The 15,273-nt window shown below is 33.4% G+C and overlaps 1 protein-coding gene across 1 annotated transcript in view; it reads right to left on the reverse strand.

The window, feature by feature from the left end:
- LOC141481836 (cytochrome P450 6k1-like) overlaps positions 1-8,617 on the reverse strand; it is a 43,384-nt gene extending 34,767 nt beyond the window's left edge. Inside the window, exons 1-2 of the mRNA XM_074174103.1 lie at positions 8,258-8,617; positions 2,649-2,821 (exon numbers count right to left, since the gene is read on the reverse strand). Coding sequence (XP_074030204.1) covers positions 2,649-2,821; positions 8,258-8,495 — 411 coding nt within the window. The 5' untranslated portion in view covers positions 8,496-8,617. The remainder of the gene's footprint in view (positions 1-2,648; positions 2,822-8,257) is intronic.
- Between the last annotated feature and the right edge of the window lie 6,656 nt (positions 8,618-15,273).

A 15,273-nucleotide genomic window follows, 5' to 3' on the forward strand; every position in this document is an offset into this window, starting at 1 on the left:
CAATGAGGGTCATACCGTCTCGAAGGTTTGGCAAGATTAGAACATCAAAAGTGGAAGACAAGCCTTTATGGAAGGTTCAAACACTGGTTTGAAAATTCCAGTTGAAAAAGGTCGTCGTCTTATCATCACTCACATAGGCAGCAGTGAAGGATTCGTGAAAGATGGATTGATGGTGTTTGAATCGAAGAAAAATGGGGATTATCATAAAGGAATGGAAGCCACAGAATTCGAAGAATGGTTTAAAACATACTTGTAAAACTTCCGCAGGGATCTGTAATAGTAATGGATAACGCAAGTTACCACAGTAGACGAGTCGAGATGCTGCCGACGTCGTGTTGGAAGAAAGCAGATATTACTGAGTGATTACAAATGAAAACTATTCCTTTTGAATCTACCATGTTGAAAGTGGAGCTCCTCAACTTGGCTAAACGTCATAAGTCAAAATTCGTCAGGTATGTCCCCGATGAGATGGCGAAGACTAAAGGAATGTCGGTTATTCGGTTGCCGCCTTATCACTGTGAATTAAATCCAATAGAGTTGGTTTGGGCTCAAGTTAAAAGATTCATCGCAAGGAATAATGAGACCTTCAAGCTGTGTGAAGTAAAGAAATACCTATACAGTGCTCTGGAAATAGTCCACCAAGAAGCTTGGGGAAAATTTATCCACAAAACAATCAGAATCGAAGCAAAGATGTGGAATCTGAATGATCGCATAGACTCATTATCAGAAAAAATGATTCCAGTTGTCATCAATCCTAATGAAATTGATTCATTCAGTGAAGAATCACTCAACGAATCCCTGTAGACTTTTTTCAGATTAAAATTATCGCAATGTCTTATTCGAAGTAAGTATTTCCATTAAATCTATAAAATTGTTTCTGAATCAACTATGAAATCCAAAAAAGAATATAAATCTTCATTTCCAAACCAACAAGAATATATAAGGTGTATCTCTCAGTGCAGCCACATTTTTCTACTTCCTGAAAATGTCAAAATCGAAGCCGAAACGACGAACAACGCAAAATTTTGAACGCGGTACAGCTCGAAATCAAATGTTCAAATTTCTAACCGCCGAAATCTAATCAATTTGTATACTTATCTGGTGATGTTTCGAATACTTTGTCCATCTTCATTGTCATACCAACGATCAATTTGATATTGTCAGTATCAATGATAATAATAATATCAACTTCATTTACATCAAAAGACGAATCATAACTACAAATTATAATGTTTTAATTTAAATAGATTGGATAAAGAAAATGGATGGAGTCTTTAAAACGTCACCAGATGATACATATTTCTTTTGATTTGCAATTTTTTTGAATTCAAGTTAATGACAAAATTGATTTTTTTCTAAAAAGCTAATTTATCAAATGCAGTAACTTTTTGCCCTTTCTACATCTATATTTATTTGTGAATTCAATATTCTGATTATTTTATAGATCTGTAGAAGGTAACGATTCTAAATAATAAAAAAATATTTCATATATAAATTGTCCTTCCCACAATGGTATATTTAAACAAAATCAGTTTTCACCTAATTTTAATTAACTTCTCATCATACAGAATATATCAATAGAAGGAATCACACGTTAAAAGGTAAGACCTTAGTCCTTAGCTCGCACAAGTTTCTCAACTTCTGAGAGCTGTCGTTCGTATGGGGGCGGCAGCTGATTAACGGAAAAACAGATTTTAAACGGTTTTTTTTTAAACAGAAAATGTATATTATTACCCCCAGTCCGACGCCTATTAAAATTATCTTAAACGTAATATCAGAAAAAACATCGAGCAGTTCTTTCTGCGGTATTTTCGTATTCTTTGTCGGTGTTTTCGCGTTCTTTGTCGCATATTCCTATTTTAATGGCTTGTTAGCGGCGTCCTCAAGGGATATAGAGGGTAGACATATCTCAATAATTTTGTGGGTGAATTGCAATGCTATTTGCTCGAGACGACTATGTTGCTTTCTTTGATGTAGCGACATGTTTGCATTCTTGATATTCTTTTACTCTCAGATAATACTGTTCGAACTATACACTGTAGTAAATGAACTGACACCTATCAGAAAACATATAATCCCCTGGCTAATACCACGAATGGCGTTTGAATAAATCCGACAGGTGTCAGTGCAAGATTCTTAAGGCATTTGCTGTTGGCGGTAACAACTGTCGCAATAGATTTTCAATTATTGGAACATACTTGCAGACCGGTTTCGGGCTGGTTGGCCCAGTGCAAGGTAGTGTCTATCATCAACATAAAGTCGATGATTTCCGATAATTGAGAATTGAATTCCTTAGTTTCTCGAACTAAGCTGAAGCGTCCCATCAATTGAACCCGCTCTAGAGTCTCCTCGCTGATCGAGAAAAAACTTAGAGGTAGTTTCTCGAGGTTACCATGTAATTTTCTCTTTCGGGTTCGTTTGTGGTTGTGTTTTGTTACAAATAAACGATGTATCTGTCTGATTAATTATTCACCTATCACCAGTCCCTACGTAACAATATCTTACTTGACTTCCGTTTTCATTGAAGACCACAAAAAATGTTTAAATAATCTTTGAAAAAAAATTTCGCTTCGTGAAGCTCCATTTTATCAGTGTACTCAATAAGATCACGTTATAGAAGAGTTTAGGTTATATATTTATATGAATACCCTTGTAGTTTTCCATTCTAATCCCTCCTGAGCGAAGAGATTTACAGTCGTGGGGTCGCTCGAAGTTTTGTATATTCCCCTGTCCACAAAATATGCAAAATCAGTCGTTAAAACATCCTTGGCAACATCTGGATCCACGATAACCAACTGTGGATCGATGCCAATAAAGACACCTGGAACAAAATATGAAACAATAATGAATGGATGGTTCAAAATTTAGCGACAGTTTTAGCACCTCCTATATAAGGCAGTATTTTATTAGAAATGTGCTGATTATGTAACCATTTACTTTTGGGTAAGTAGGCAAAATGGCCATAACTCACACCTTCATAGTCTGGTTCATATGTACTCGATTTAGCTCTTTTTGGTGACATTTTTCAGCCCAGTCCAAAAATTACGACCAAGGTGTCATTCGATTCGTATTTTTGCCTAGAAAGTTTAAGGAAAGGTCCGAAAACGCGCCGATGAAAATTATAAAAGTTATTAACAATTAGGTGAAAAAAAAATGGGGATTTAGTTTTTTCTTAATATCTCGGAAAATTCTCAAAATTAAGGAAATTTGAAAAAAGATTTGATAAGATCAATGAATTTGCGTAAAAAAAGTCCCGACTTTCGAAACTGTATCTCGATTATTTATAATTTTTACAGAGCCCTGAAAATAGAGCCAAAAGCGAGTAGTCTGGCTTCCGCGCGCCTTTCGTCACTCTGACATAAAAACAAAAAAAATTATTTAAACATATTAAATGTAAATATTGGGGAATGAAAAAATTCATGTGATGTTGGGATACACCAATAAACAATATTCCGCAGTCAAAAAATGTTTATCCCAATTTTAACGTTAATTATAAATTTGTTAATTAATAACTTTTTCTGAATTGAAAGTTAATATAAAAATCCCTATAATTATTAAACTAAAACCCTGGCATTTTTTTCTTTTGGTAAAGTTATCCTTAATAGGCAAAAAAATAGATTACCGTTGCCAAAATGAAAAAATTGTCATTTTCTATTTTTTTATTGACAATTGAAAATTATAGTTTTATAAAAAATACATTACAATTTTTTTTTCTAATTCTTCTTTGTTTGAATGTCTCATGGCTAAAAACTATTTTTTTTTAATTTTTTTTTTTAATTTTTCACAGCTATTGTTAATAAATTCATTGTAAACAAATACATTGTTTATAAGCAATTCGAAAATTCTTTTTTTGCATTATGTTAATTGAAAAAAATCATAATTTTTAGAAAAAAATGGTTTCTTAAAAAAATTTCTTCGTTGCTAAAAAATGCGTTTGTTAATTAAGATTCGTTTTTTGCAACAAAATATTAAAATTAAGGAACCGTTTTTTTTAATTGTTTTCAAAAAAAATGGTTATAAACAATTTTTTTTGTTTCAATACTTCGTTCTATAATAAAAGTAACTATGTGTTTTTTTATTTATTCTATTTTTCATAAAATCCTTATGATTTATTGTTACATGACACGAAGTTTACGTTGAAAAGATTTTAAAAAATGTCTTTTTTTAATGAATAACGATCAATGATAAAATAAATAATAGGATTACAACTTTAGTAAAAGGCTCAAATTATTAATAAATTCATAATGAACAAAAAAGACTTCAAGCATATTTATCATAACTGCAATAGTTTGAAAGTTATTATAATTATAAAAGCGAAGGAGCGAATGAAAAAGACAAGTATCAAGGTATCACAATATTAAAGTATTGAAAAAAATAAATATAATTTGTTCATAACATTTTTTTTAATGAACAATTGAAAAAAGAATAAAAAAAGTTTTTCCAAAACCTTAAAGAACAACAGAATTTTTGGTTTAAAAAAAACGGTTCCTTAATTTTAATATTTAGTTGCAAAAAACGATTGTTAATTAACAAACGCATTTTTTAGCAACAAAGACATTTTTTTAAGAAACTATTTTTTTTTAAAAATCATGATTTTTTCAATCAACATAATGCCAAAAAAAAATAATTTCGAATTGCTTATAAACAATGTATTTGTTTAAAACTCACTACCTTGAGGCCAATCACAAATGAACAAATGCATAACTTTACAATTCTGTTTCAATTATTTTCAGCGCTAATTAGCCTTGGGAATGTATCTTCTTCTGTTACAGGGCATATTATCAGCTTTATACTTGGCTGAGTAAGGAACTGACAGCAACAGATTAGGGCTGGAAGCGACATCAAGCGACGTGGCGTTGTGCCCAAATTCACAGAAAAGGAATAAATTTTGGAAATATTGCTGAAAATTATTTGCTGCACCTGTGAAACTGGATGTAACAATCTAAAATGTGGCTGCCGAAAACTTTTTATGTAATGCAGACTAAAAAAAAATATTGGAGACGAAAACGATGATGGTCTTTGAGATTTTGAAGATCTACTAGAATCGGATAGGTTCATCGAATGATAATAATAATGTTTATTTGCATAATAAAATAAAATCTTACAAAACAATGTAACACATGTGAAAAACAAATAAACAGAAAAATCACAGAAGCAGTTAAAACTGCTTTTATGTGATATAATAACACATCCAGGTAAAATCATATTTGGGTTTTTTGATAAGTTACATGTAGAGTAAATTTCAAACTTCCGTAAATGACATAATCAGGAGGAACCCCTTTTCTTTCTTCCAAATTCAAACTCACAATTTATATTACTAAAAATATTACGTCCCGTCTTGAGAATACACTCAGTTGAAGAATCTTTGAATTTTCTAAATTTTTCAATCTTCTGAATCTCATGAGATTTTTGCTTATATATTATTGGTGCCAGGTAATTGACACTTCGTTGTCACATCGGGATAAAAATATAGAAGAATCATTCTTTCGTTTATTATGAGCATGTTCATAAACTTGTAATATAATTTTTTTATTTTCAATGAGTAATAATATTTTCATGCAGAAAAGTTATCTGATGTCCATGATTTTAACTTCTTTATATAAGAGATCACTACTATAGTCACGTGTGTGGGCAAATATTAGTTTCAGAATCCATTTTTGAATCGCATTTACGCTTTCTGTGAAACAATCACTAACACCTCCGATCCTAAAATTCCGTTTGTAAAATATGATTGTACTAGCGATAAATAATTCATTTTTAATTGTCTAATGTCCATGAATTCTTTGTGATATCTAAATTTTGGAAGAAATCCTCTTAATTTTTTGAGAAGTTGTTTCATATGTAAATCCCACTTCATATGTCGATCTATCGTGACACCAAAGTATTTCACCGATGTTGCTGAAGGAATTTGTTTGTTCAAGCCTACTTTAAGTGGACCTAAGTTCGGTAATCCGCTCATATAAGATGTAAATGGTAAGTGACATTTTTTTTTAATTAACCCTGCATGTGATATACCCCAGCCGTAGAAAATTCCACATAACTTTTCGAAATTGGCGCCCCAGCGACGGATGTATTTAGTAACTTCTGCAAATAGCCGCCACTCTCATATTTGACGTATGTTTGAATCATACCTGTTATAAAGCAACTGAGGTGCACGAAACCCTACGTGTCTCTAAGCGTTCCAAAATCGTGCACATTCAAAGGAAACTACATCGAGTAGTTTTTTAGATTTTTCGATAGAAATTGGTGATTATGAGAGAGAAATGGCCCGTCTTCAGTCCTTATGGGATGAAAGAGAAAGTGATGATGAAATTGACGAATATGATGTTGATGAGAAGATCGAAAATGTTAGCATCGTTAGTAAATATCCAGATTTCGAAAATCAGAGGCGAAACTGTGGAATCTCCATCCAAAAGACTTAAACAAAATGGTCAAGGAAGGTGTCAAGATTGCCATCGTGTCCAATGTACTGCAAATCTTGTGTAGAAATGGCAAATTTTAATGATCTGTAACTTTTTTTTAATGATTTTCGATATTTTTTTTAATTCTATTTTATGATATTTTATTATCTGTTTGAACCAGTAATTTGATATTCTTTCAGTCGTTTCATGTGCAAAAGACTTCTTCGAGTAAATCTATATTTTTTTCCATTAAAAGAACCCTTTGTTTTGGTAAAGACGAAATATAACGATTTATTGCTCGATTTGGTAAATCGAAAATTATTTTACTGCGAAAAGAGATATGGAAGTATAGAATTCTCATAACAACTATGTTAAAATTCAAAATAATGTTATTTTTAACAAAAAAAATCATATTGGGGTCTCACACACCCCACGTGTCTACAAATTTTACAAAGGTACACATGTCGGAGGCAGGGTTAACAGTTAATCTATTGAATTGAAATTTTAGGAAATATAAATTTTAGGAAAATCATCTTCAACGGTTTCTTTCATATTTTGCCAAGTTGAAGAAGTGTACAAAATGGCAGTTTCATCGGCAAAACTGATAGTTTGACCAGTGATATTTAAAAAAAACAGACTATTCATATAGATAGTGCCTTGAGGAATACCATAGGTCACAGTTCTGGAAAAACTTAGGATACCATCAATTTCAACACTCTGTTCACGATCTGATAAATAACTGGACAAAAGCATATCTCATTCGCTACTTCTTTTCAAGTTTCTGGTTTTGGTATTTTTATTGTTTCCATAATTTCGAATTCATTTGTGGGGTATCGGTACATCGTGTGTTCCAGATTGACCGATTCAACTCTATAATTTTGTAAATTTGGTATATTATTTGCTAAGTTTTTCCCAAATCGCTATAATGCTGATCGAAATTTTCGGCGATCTTAATTTTGTCTAACGATAAAGAAAAGCCATCGAAGAGACAAAAACTAATGCATAAATGACTAGAATTTTAAACAGAAAGATTTTAAATAGAGAATTCAAGATAAGGAATAAATAAATAACGAGAATAATGAACCTGAAAATATTGTAATGAATAACGTAGTCAATATGAAGTATTCAAATAAGAATTTAATAAACTAGATTTTTTACTGAAAAAAGTTTCAAGTGTCATTTTTCAAATGAAATCCCCTTCAGAGTATATCTTTAATATTTGGAAAAGGAACTATTTTCGCATGTTTTTGCAATCTCTATACTTCATGGATCAGAAAGAATTGGGTTTTTTCCATGAAAAGTGCCAAAAGTTTACTGTCAAGAAAGTTATGGCAATTCGAAATAAATAATCGTAGATAATATTTGGAAATCAATACGAAATTATGATTTTCCATGTCAAAAAACCCTAGGTACCAAATTTAGTGTAAATAACTCATTTTTTGCAAAAGCTATTTTTGAAAAACGAACAAAACAATCAAAACCAACACCCTGTATCTCCGAAACGAAGCAATTCCGGTCGAAAGTTTATATAGACTTTTTTATCTTGAAATTGTCTCAGGAATACGTCACTTGAATATTTTAACGTTCTTATGTTACAACCTGTATAAACTTTCTTTCATCAGTGGTCGACGTTTCGGAAAACAATCTTTTTCCGTTTTCAAAACCTGAAATTCACTATGAAACTTTCCCGACCACTGAAGAGAGATTGAGGATAGTTATATACTTAAAAAATAATATGAAGTATCAAAGTTTGAGTCTTCTTGAAATTTAAACTTGAAAAATCACTCCGTGTAAATCATAGAAATATACAATAATGTTCCCTCTTCCTGTGAAGAGCCAGTTTTTCAAATTCTTACCTCCGATCTTGCATCCCATCTTCTTCAATTCATCATAAAAATATTTAGAAACCATTCCGAGAGATATTCCTTTGGGAAGGAAACAAGTGTTATTTCCCAAAGGAAATGTAGGTTTCAAATAAAGGACATTTCTCCTCCTCCAATATCCATATCGATACTGCACAAAAAATGCAGCTAGTACACACAATGTCGCTAGAAAAACTAGAAAGTTCATAACACAGTTTCCCATCATGAACATTTCTCACACGAAATACATGTGATGTGACTTATTTTCTCATCGAACCACTCACGTTGATGATTGAAGTTATTCTCTTCAGATTAATGCTCTTCCCTCTGAACTTGCATATAAATAGTTATGGAAGCGCGCAGAACCAAACATACTCATGTACATTAGCTATTAAACTACTTGACACGCATATTTTATCACATTCATCGAGTGTGTGTGAAAGGGGTTAGAAATAAATGATTTTCACAGTAAAATTTTCATAAACTGAAATCGTGACTGAACCTAACAATTTTTTTACAACCATAATCAAATATTATTTCTATATTTTCAGTCTTAGACTGAAAAAAATTCAAATTTTGAAAAAAAAAATATAGTTAGAATTTTTCGCATTACCTAACTTCTCACGGAACACTTCTGTGGCGAAGATAAGCCAGAAAAAATATTTCCCATAACAGAATATTTTCCAGAATAGAAATTGAAAAATATAAACTCCTGTCTACATTTTTTCAAAAACTACATCTCACGATTTGATATCCACAAACTTTATTTGAAAAAATATATCACATGATTCGCTAACACAGTAGCTTCTTCAATAGTGATTTGGATACTACAAGTTGTTTCTTATGCTAATATTTATATACTACAGGTAACTACAATTGAGACTACCTTCATCAAATGACCTAAACCTCTATAATTTTTATATACCTGAGGTACCTCCTCAATTATGATTACCTGAAGCATATTACATCACTTCTACATCAATAATAATACTTCATCGGTTTTTTTAAGAAAACAAGTTCAATAATGGTGATCTATTCAAATCCAGTTGGTCATTCATTAGAATTTTTGAATTTTTAAGTTTAATAATTTCCCTTGCTATCAAATGATTCAGTTTCAAACCTTTACTTTCTATGTGTGAAATTTCGAACTATTCGTTGAAGATATGATTTTTTTTCTAAAAGATGATTTGAATATGTTGAACTAGTTTTCTTATTTACATAGCTCATATGATATTCCTGGATTCGATACCTTAATGTACTGCCACTTTGACCAATATATATCTTGTGATACGTTCCGCATTTCAATTAACATACTCCTGATTCTTAATGTCATGTGTTTCTGTAGCTCCATGTTGTGGTATATACTTGACGATAGAGGAGCGTTGTCAAGAACTAATTCACTATTCACATCCTTATTTGAGATCAATGCGTTTTCAAACCATTCCTCGGAAATATTAGCGATAGTCAACATTGCAGTCCTCAGTTTTTCCACATAATTTCAGATAATTCGGAACCTATCCTTTACTTCCTCCGCAATGCACAATGATTAGTCGCGATCCTTTGTTTGCAGGCATGTTAGGCGTACGCATTCTCGAACCATCAGTCTAACCTTTCGTAACTGTGTCGTGAGTGTCATTCCAAGTTTGGTCCAAATAGAAAATTTGGCATTGTTCTTGTCTATTATTAGTTATCTGTTTCAAGTATTTGTTACGCAATTCCACTATTATTCTGCTTTCGATAACTGCTTGACGTTTGTTTATTATTTCAAATTTAAATCCTAGTTTCTTCATCCAGTTCTGAAGAGTTTTGTCACAGCAGCTCACGTTATGGCCGGAAGTATTCATTTCTTCCTTATGATTTCAGCAGTAGGAATCTCATTGCTTTTGTAACAGTCATATATTGTTTTTTTCAATGATTTTATTAGATGAACATTAAAGGTTTTGGTAATCCTGAATTACATCGCATCTTGCGTTGTTTCCCTCGTTATATATATTGTTATATGTATATATATATATATATATATATATATATATATATATATATATATATATATATATATATATATATATATATATATATATATATATTAAAACATACTCTCTGTGTTTCAATATTCGAATGCATCCGAATCTTATTCACTGGTGTCTCTTTTTAGGATTGTTCACCGTCGCTATTGGAATCATTACACTGAAAAAAGTCTGCGTTGTTATCACACTCGTTATCACCATTGAAAATGGTGATAACGAGTGTGATTGAAAATGTGAGATTGAAAATGTTGCGTCCAAGGACGCATTTTTTCCAAATTTCTTCAATATTTTCCTTCTTTTCAGCTCATTACTATACGATGCCGTTGAGCGATTTTCGAAGAGTTTTTCTCTACGAATTCAAATTGAAACAAAGCGCTGCTGAAACTGCACGAAAAATCAACAGGCATTTGATGATGACGTTGTTTTGCGAAATTCCACTCCGGAGATTTCAGCCTCGAAGATGAGCTATAAATTGGTCGACTTTGTAGATCATATTATTTTACTATATAAACTTCAGAGATGGAAAAAGGAGTATTCCCCACCATTGGCTGCACAGCTTCCTCGATTCAAAAAGTCAGTACGTTTCTATCAACAATATTATTTCTACAAAACGAGCAGTCACGATTGGTGTCCCTCAAGGCTCGGTTTCGGGACCTATTCTTTTTATATTACACCTGATAATTTTCACTGTATGGTGGTCACTGGTGTGATCAGAGCAGAGCTCTATTGTGAGGAAATCGGGGAAATGTACCGAGAATTTCGTCAGCAGCAGCAGCAGATACTGGTCAGCAGAAGAGGTCCGATACTGCACTTTGATAACTTTCTCACCGGTAGAACCTTCGCCAATCAGGACCAGGCAAAAACGAACTTCGTCGACTTCATCGACACACAATTTTTATGCTGACAGTATCAATCACTCTTGTCGTAGCATCGCCTTGTCACGGTAATGCGGGTCTCTGCCGTGATTGACTTTCTTTTCCTAGCTACTCGTGGGACCTTTATGGACAGAGTGAACTTAAAAATTATTTCTAACGCTGAGTCTATAGTGGAGATGGATGTCGAGATTACGACTCCAACTGACCTCCCTGTAAACTTAGATCAGAAGCGAGTCTACCGAGATGGATGTCGAGTTTACGACTCCAACTGATCTTCCTGTAGAATTTAATACAGGAGCGAGTCTACAGAGGAGATGCATGTTGAGTTTAAGACTCCAACTGATCTTCCTGTAGAATGTAATCCAGGAGCGAGTCTACAGAGGAGATGGATGTCGAGTTTACGACTTCAACTGACTTCCCTGTAAATTTAGTTCAGGAGCGAAGCTCCAGAGGAGATGGATATCGAGTTTACGACTCCAACTGACCTCCCTGTAAATTTAGTTCAAGAGCGAGTCTACAGAGGAGATGGATGTCGAGTTTACGACTGCAACTCACCTCCCTGTAAATTTAGTTCAGGAGCGAGTCTACAGAGGAGATGGATGTCGAGTTTACGACTTCAACTCACCTCCCTGTAAATTTAGTTCAAGAGCGAGTCTACAGAGGAGATGGATGTCGAGTTTACGACTGCAACTCACCTCCCTGTAAATTTAGTTCAGGAGCGAGTCTCCAGAGGAGATGAATGTCGAGTTTACGACTCCAACTGACCTCCCTGTAAATTCAGTTCAGGAGCGAGTCTACAGAGGAGATGGATGTCGAGTTTACGACTCCAACTCACCTCCCTGTAAATTTAGTTCAAGAGCGAGTCTACAGAGGAGATGGATGTCGAGTTTACGACTGCAACTCACCTCCCTGTAAATTTAGTTCAGGAGCGAGTCTACAGAGGAGATGGATGTCGAGTTTACGACTCCAACTGACCTCACTGTGAATTTAGTTCAGGAGCGAGAGCTGCGGCGTATGCAGAATCTGTCTCAGGTGGGGGAACTAACCCCCCATGAGCAGGTTTAGCAAACGTTTGCGCTCAAGTGAGGTTTCACCAAAACCAGAGGCGTAAAAGCCCTGCACGGCTGAATCTAAGGCATAAAACGCAGTCGATTTCGCGTCGCTCACAAGAATTCGGCCTGAACCCGTACAAAATTCAACTGACCCAGAAACTGAAGGAAAACGTGAACTGACTAACCTGACTGAAGTGTGAACTGACCACCGAAATCGTGCGATTTGACCCCGTTATATAACTGCGGTAGCAGAAATTTGGTTGTCAGTTGATTGGTCAAACCAACAAGACTGACCTAAAAACTTGGCAAGTTGACTTGGGTGTCACACCAATAGGTGGTTTCACTTAAGTCTTGCTTGCGTTTACGCAGTTATTTTTATTAAGGGCTCTTCTTGGTTATTCACATTTTGTCTTCAATCGAGGACCGCCTGCCCGTTACTGACGATGCAGAACAGGCTGAAACAGCTGCCTACTGGTGGCTTTTAAATTGAAATCGATATGGGAATGATCACAATAGTTCTTATCTACTCATCCTTTATGAAAATTGGAAATGAAACTTTTTTTTTCACCACTTTTATTTGTATCTGTCGTTACTGCACTTGCCTTAAAGGACATTTTCAAACTGACACAATATTATTTTTGTATAATTTCATTGTATTAGTTTGAAAAAAACGTTAGTTACAAATGAAAGTATTGAAAAAACATAGAAAGTTTCATTTCCCACTTTTCATGATGATCCCCTACCAGGTAGTGAAGGCTACATCCATCAATGTACTAAATATATTCAATAATGGAAATAATTATAGGTCTTATTCAATACAGTTCTAATTAGTTTTTCATGTTTTATATTCGATACATTTTTATGAAAAATCTGCCTTGAACTGAACGATCCTGATTTCGTAACATATCACAAATCGAAGTCATTTATAGCAAACTTTGGTATGATTGTCTTTTTTAATATCCTTTGAATCACGTTAATACAAACTGCGCTTGAACTGAATAACCTTTAACTCTGCAACGGATCATAGAATTATTTAATGTAAACTGAACGCATACTGACACATAAACAATTTTTTTGTTATACAGCTATTTGGATGAAATTCGTTTCAAATCAAATTCGCGTCAAAAGCCACAAATATTATGTCATTATGGTATGCGTTTGAAGTCCAGTTAGAGGTTATCAGAAAAAACTACTTATTATGTTAAGACAAACTTTCGTGAAACTTTTGATTGAATTTTCCAATTTTCTCAATACTTTGTTGTACATACTTTGAATCATTCATGATTTACAAAGTACAAATTTTGTGCTTTTGGATCGTCCAAGTCAATGGTGGTATATCATTAAGTTGTTTTCAACTGTTGCTGATTGGCGAAGTAAGAAATTTATCGAAGTGTTTGAAAAGTTTGAAAAACAATTGACATGACCCACATGATAATTTATACATTCCCGATGTTTCTGAAACTGAACTTTAAATCTTTGTTATTTTTGGTAAATTTTCGTTATCTGGACACCCGGCGATTTTGAAAAAATTTTTGACTGTACTTACGTATTTTGATGCGTAGATTACGAATCCGAAAGAAAAAAGCGGCGCTCTCCCTTATTTAAAAAGTTATGGCCCTTCAAAGTTCAGAAAAGGGCAACTTTTCAGCCTTCTTTTTCACTAAATAAACTATTTAAAAACACAAGCATTTATTCACTAGGTCACCTTTACACCTTATGCCTCCTTCTTTAACACTTTTCACTTCAATAATCAACATTTTTCTTATAAAAATATTAAAAAATGTACGGAGCTGCTTTTTGGTTACATATCACTGTATTTTACGTTTTTAAGGTTAATGATATGGTTGGTACGACTGATGCAGTCCATATTCCTGAAGTAAAGTTTTTCATAAGAAAAATGTTGATTATTGAAGTGAAAAGTGTTAAAGAAGGAGGAATAAGGTGTAAAGGTGACCTAGTGAATAAATGCTTGTGTTTTTAAACAGTTTTTTTTAGTGAAAAAGAAGGCTGAAAAGTTGCCCTTTTCTGAACTTTGAAGGGCCGTAACTTTTTAAATAAGGGAGAGCGCCGCTTTTTTCTTTCGGATTCGTAATCTACGCATCAAAATACGTAAGTACAGTCAAAAATTTTTTCAAAATCGCCGGGTGTCCACATAACGAAAATTTACCTTATTTTTATGTGCATGCCAAAGTTGTTGGTTTTGATAGCAATATTTACACCTATGTTGTGCGGAAAATTTGAAATATTCGGTGTGGGTTGGCCTAAGTAGGTTAAGGTTCTATAACTTTTATCCTTATCTCTACGAATTGGGTAAACTTTAGTCATCCTTTTCTATCTCCATAGTAAATGTGATAGAAGGGTGGAAAGAATTGATGAAATTCAAGAACTTAGTCTGTTCATTCCTGTGAAACATACCATATCATTTTTATCAGTGTTATTAACAGAACATGTGGTACTCCTGATAGAATCATAGAATATGCAGATGACACAAATTTTGTACTAACACATCCTCAGTATGAACAACTCATTGAGAAGTGCAACAAAGTATTCGCTGAATTTATTAAATAGTGTCAAGAAAATGGCCTAACATTGAATGCAGAAAAGACGAGATATTTGCGATTTCTACCAAAAAATATGACATTTGATTCCAATACTCATTTACATATTGACAACAAATCTATTGAAGTCGCTGATAAAATGAAATTCCTGGGGGTGACATTAGATCCAAAGCTCACATGGAAAATGCACGTGAACACAGTAACCACAAAACTAAGTTCTCTGTGTTATGTAATCCGAAATATAAGAGACACAGTATCACCCCATGTATTAAAGCTTGTATATATGGATTTTTACAGTTTTTTACAGTCCAGAAACGAATATTACGAGCCATGCACAAAATGACCCCAACATCATCGTGTAAAGAGGTTTTAAAAAAAATATTCTATTTGAATTGAAGGGGTTATATTTTTTAGGAGTGATTAATTTTTGGGAAAGAAAGTTTTTGTCGAAACATCAGTGTATACCAGTGAGGATGGCAGTATTCTATGTAAGTGCAA

This window comes from Leptinotarsa decemlineata, unplaced genomic scaffold (genome assembly GCF_025532065.1).
Source record: "Leptinotarsa decemlineata unplaced genomic scaffold, Ldec_3_MD MMD2_tig00000505_RagTag_RagTag, whole genome shotgun sequence".
Lineage (NCBI taxonomy): Eukaryota > Metazoa > Arthropoda > Insecta > Coleoptera > Chrysomelidae > Leptinotarsa > Leptinotarsa decemlineata.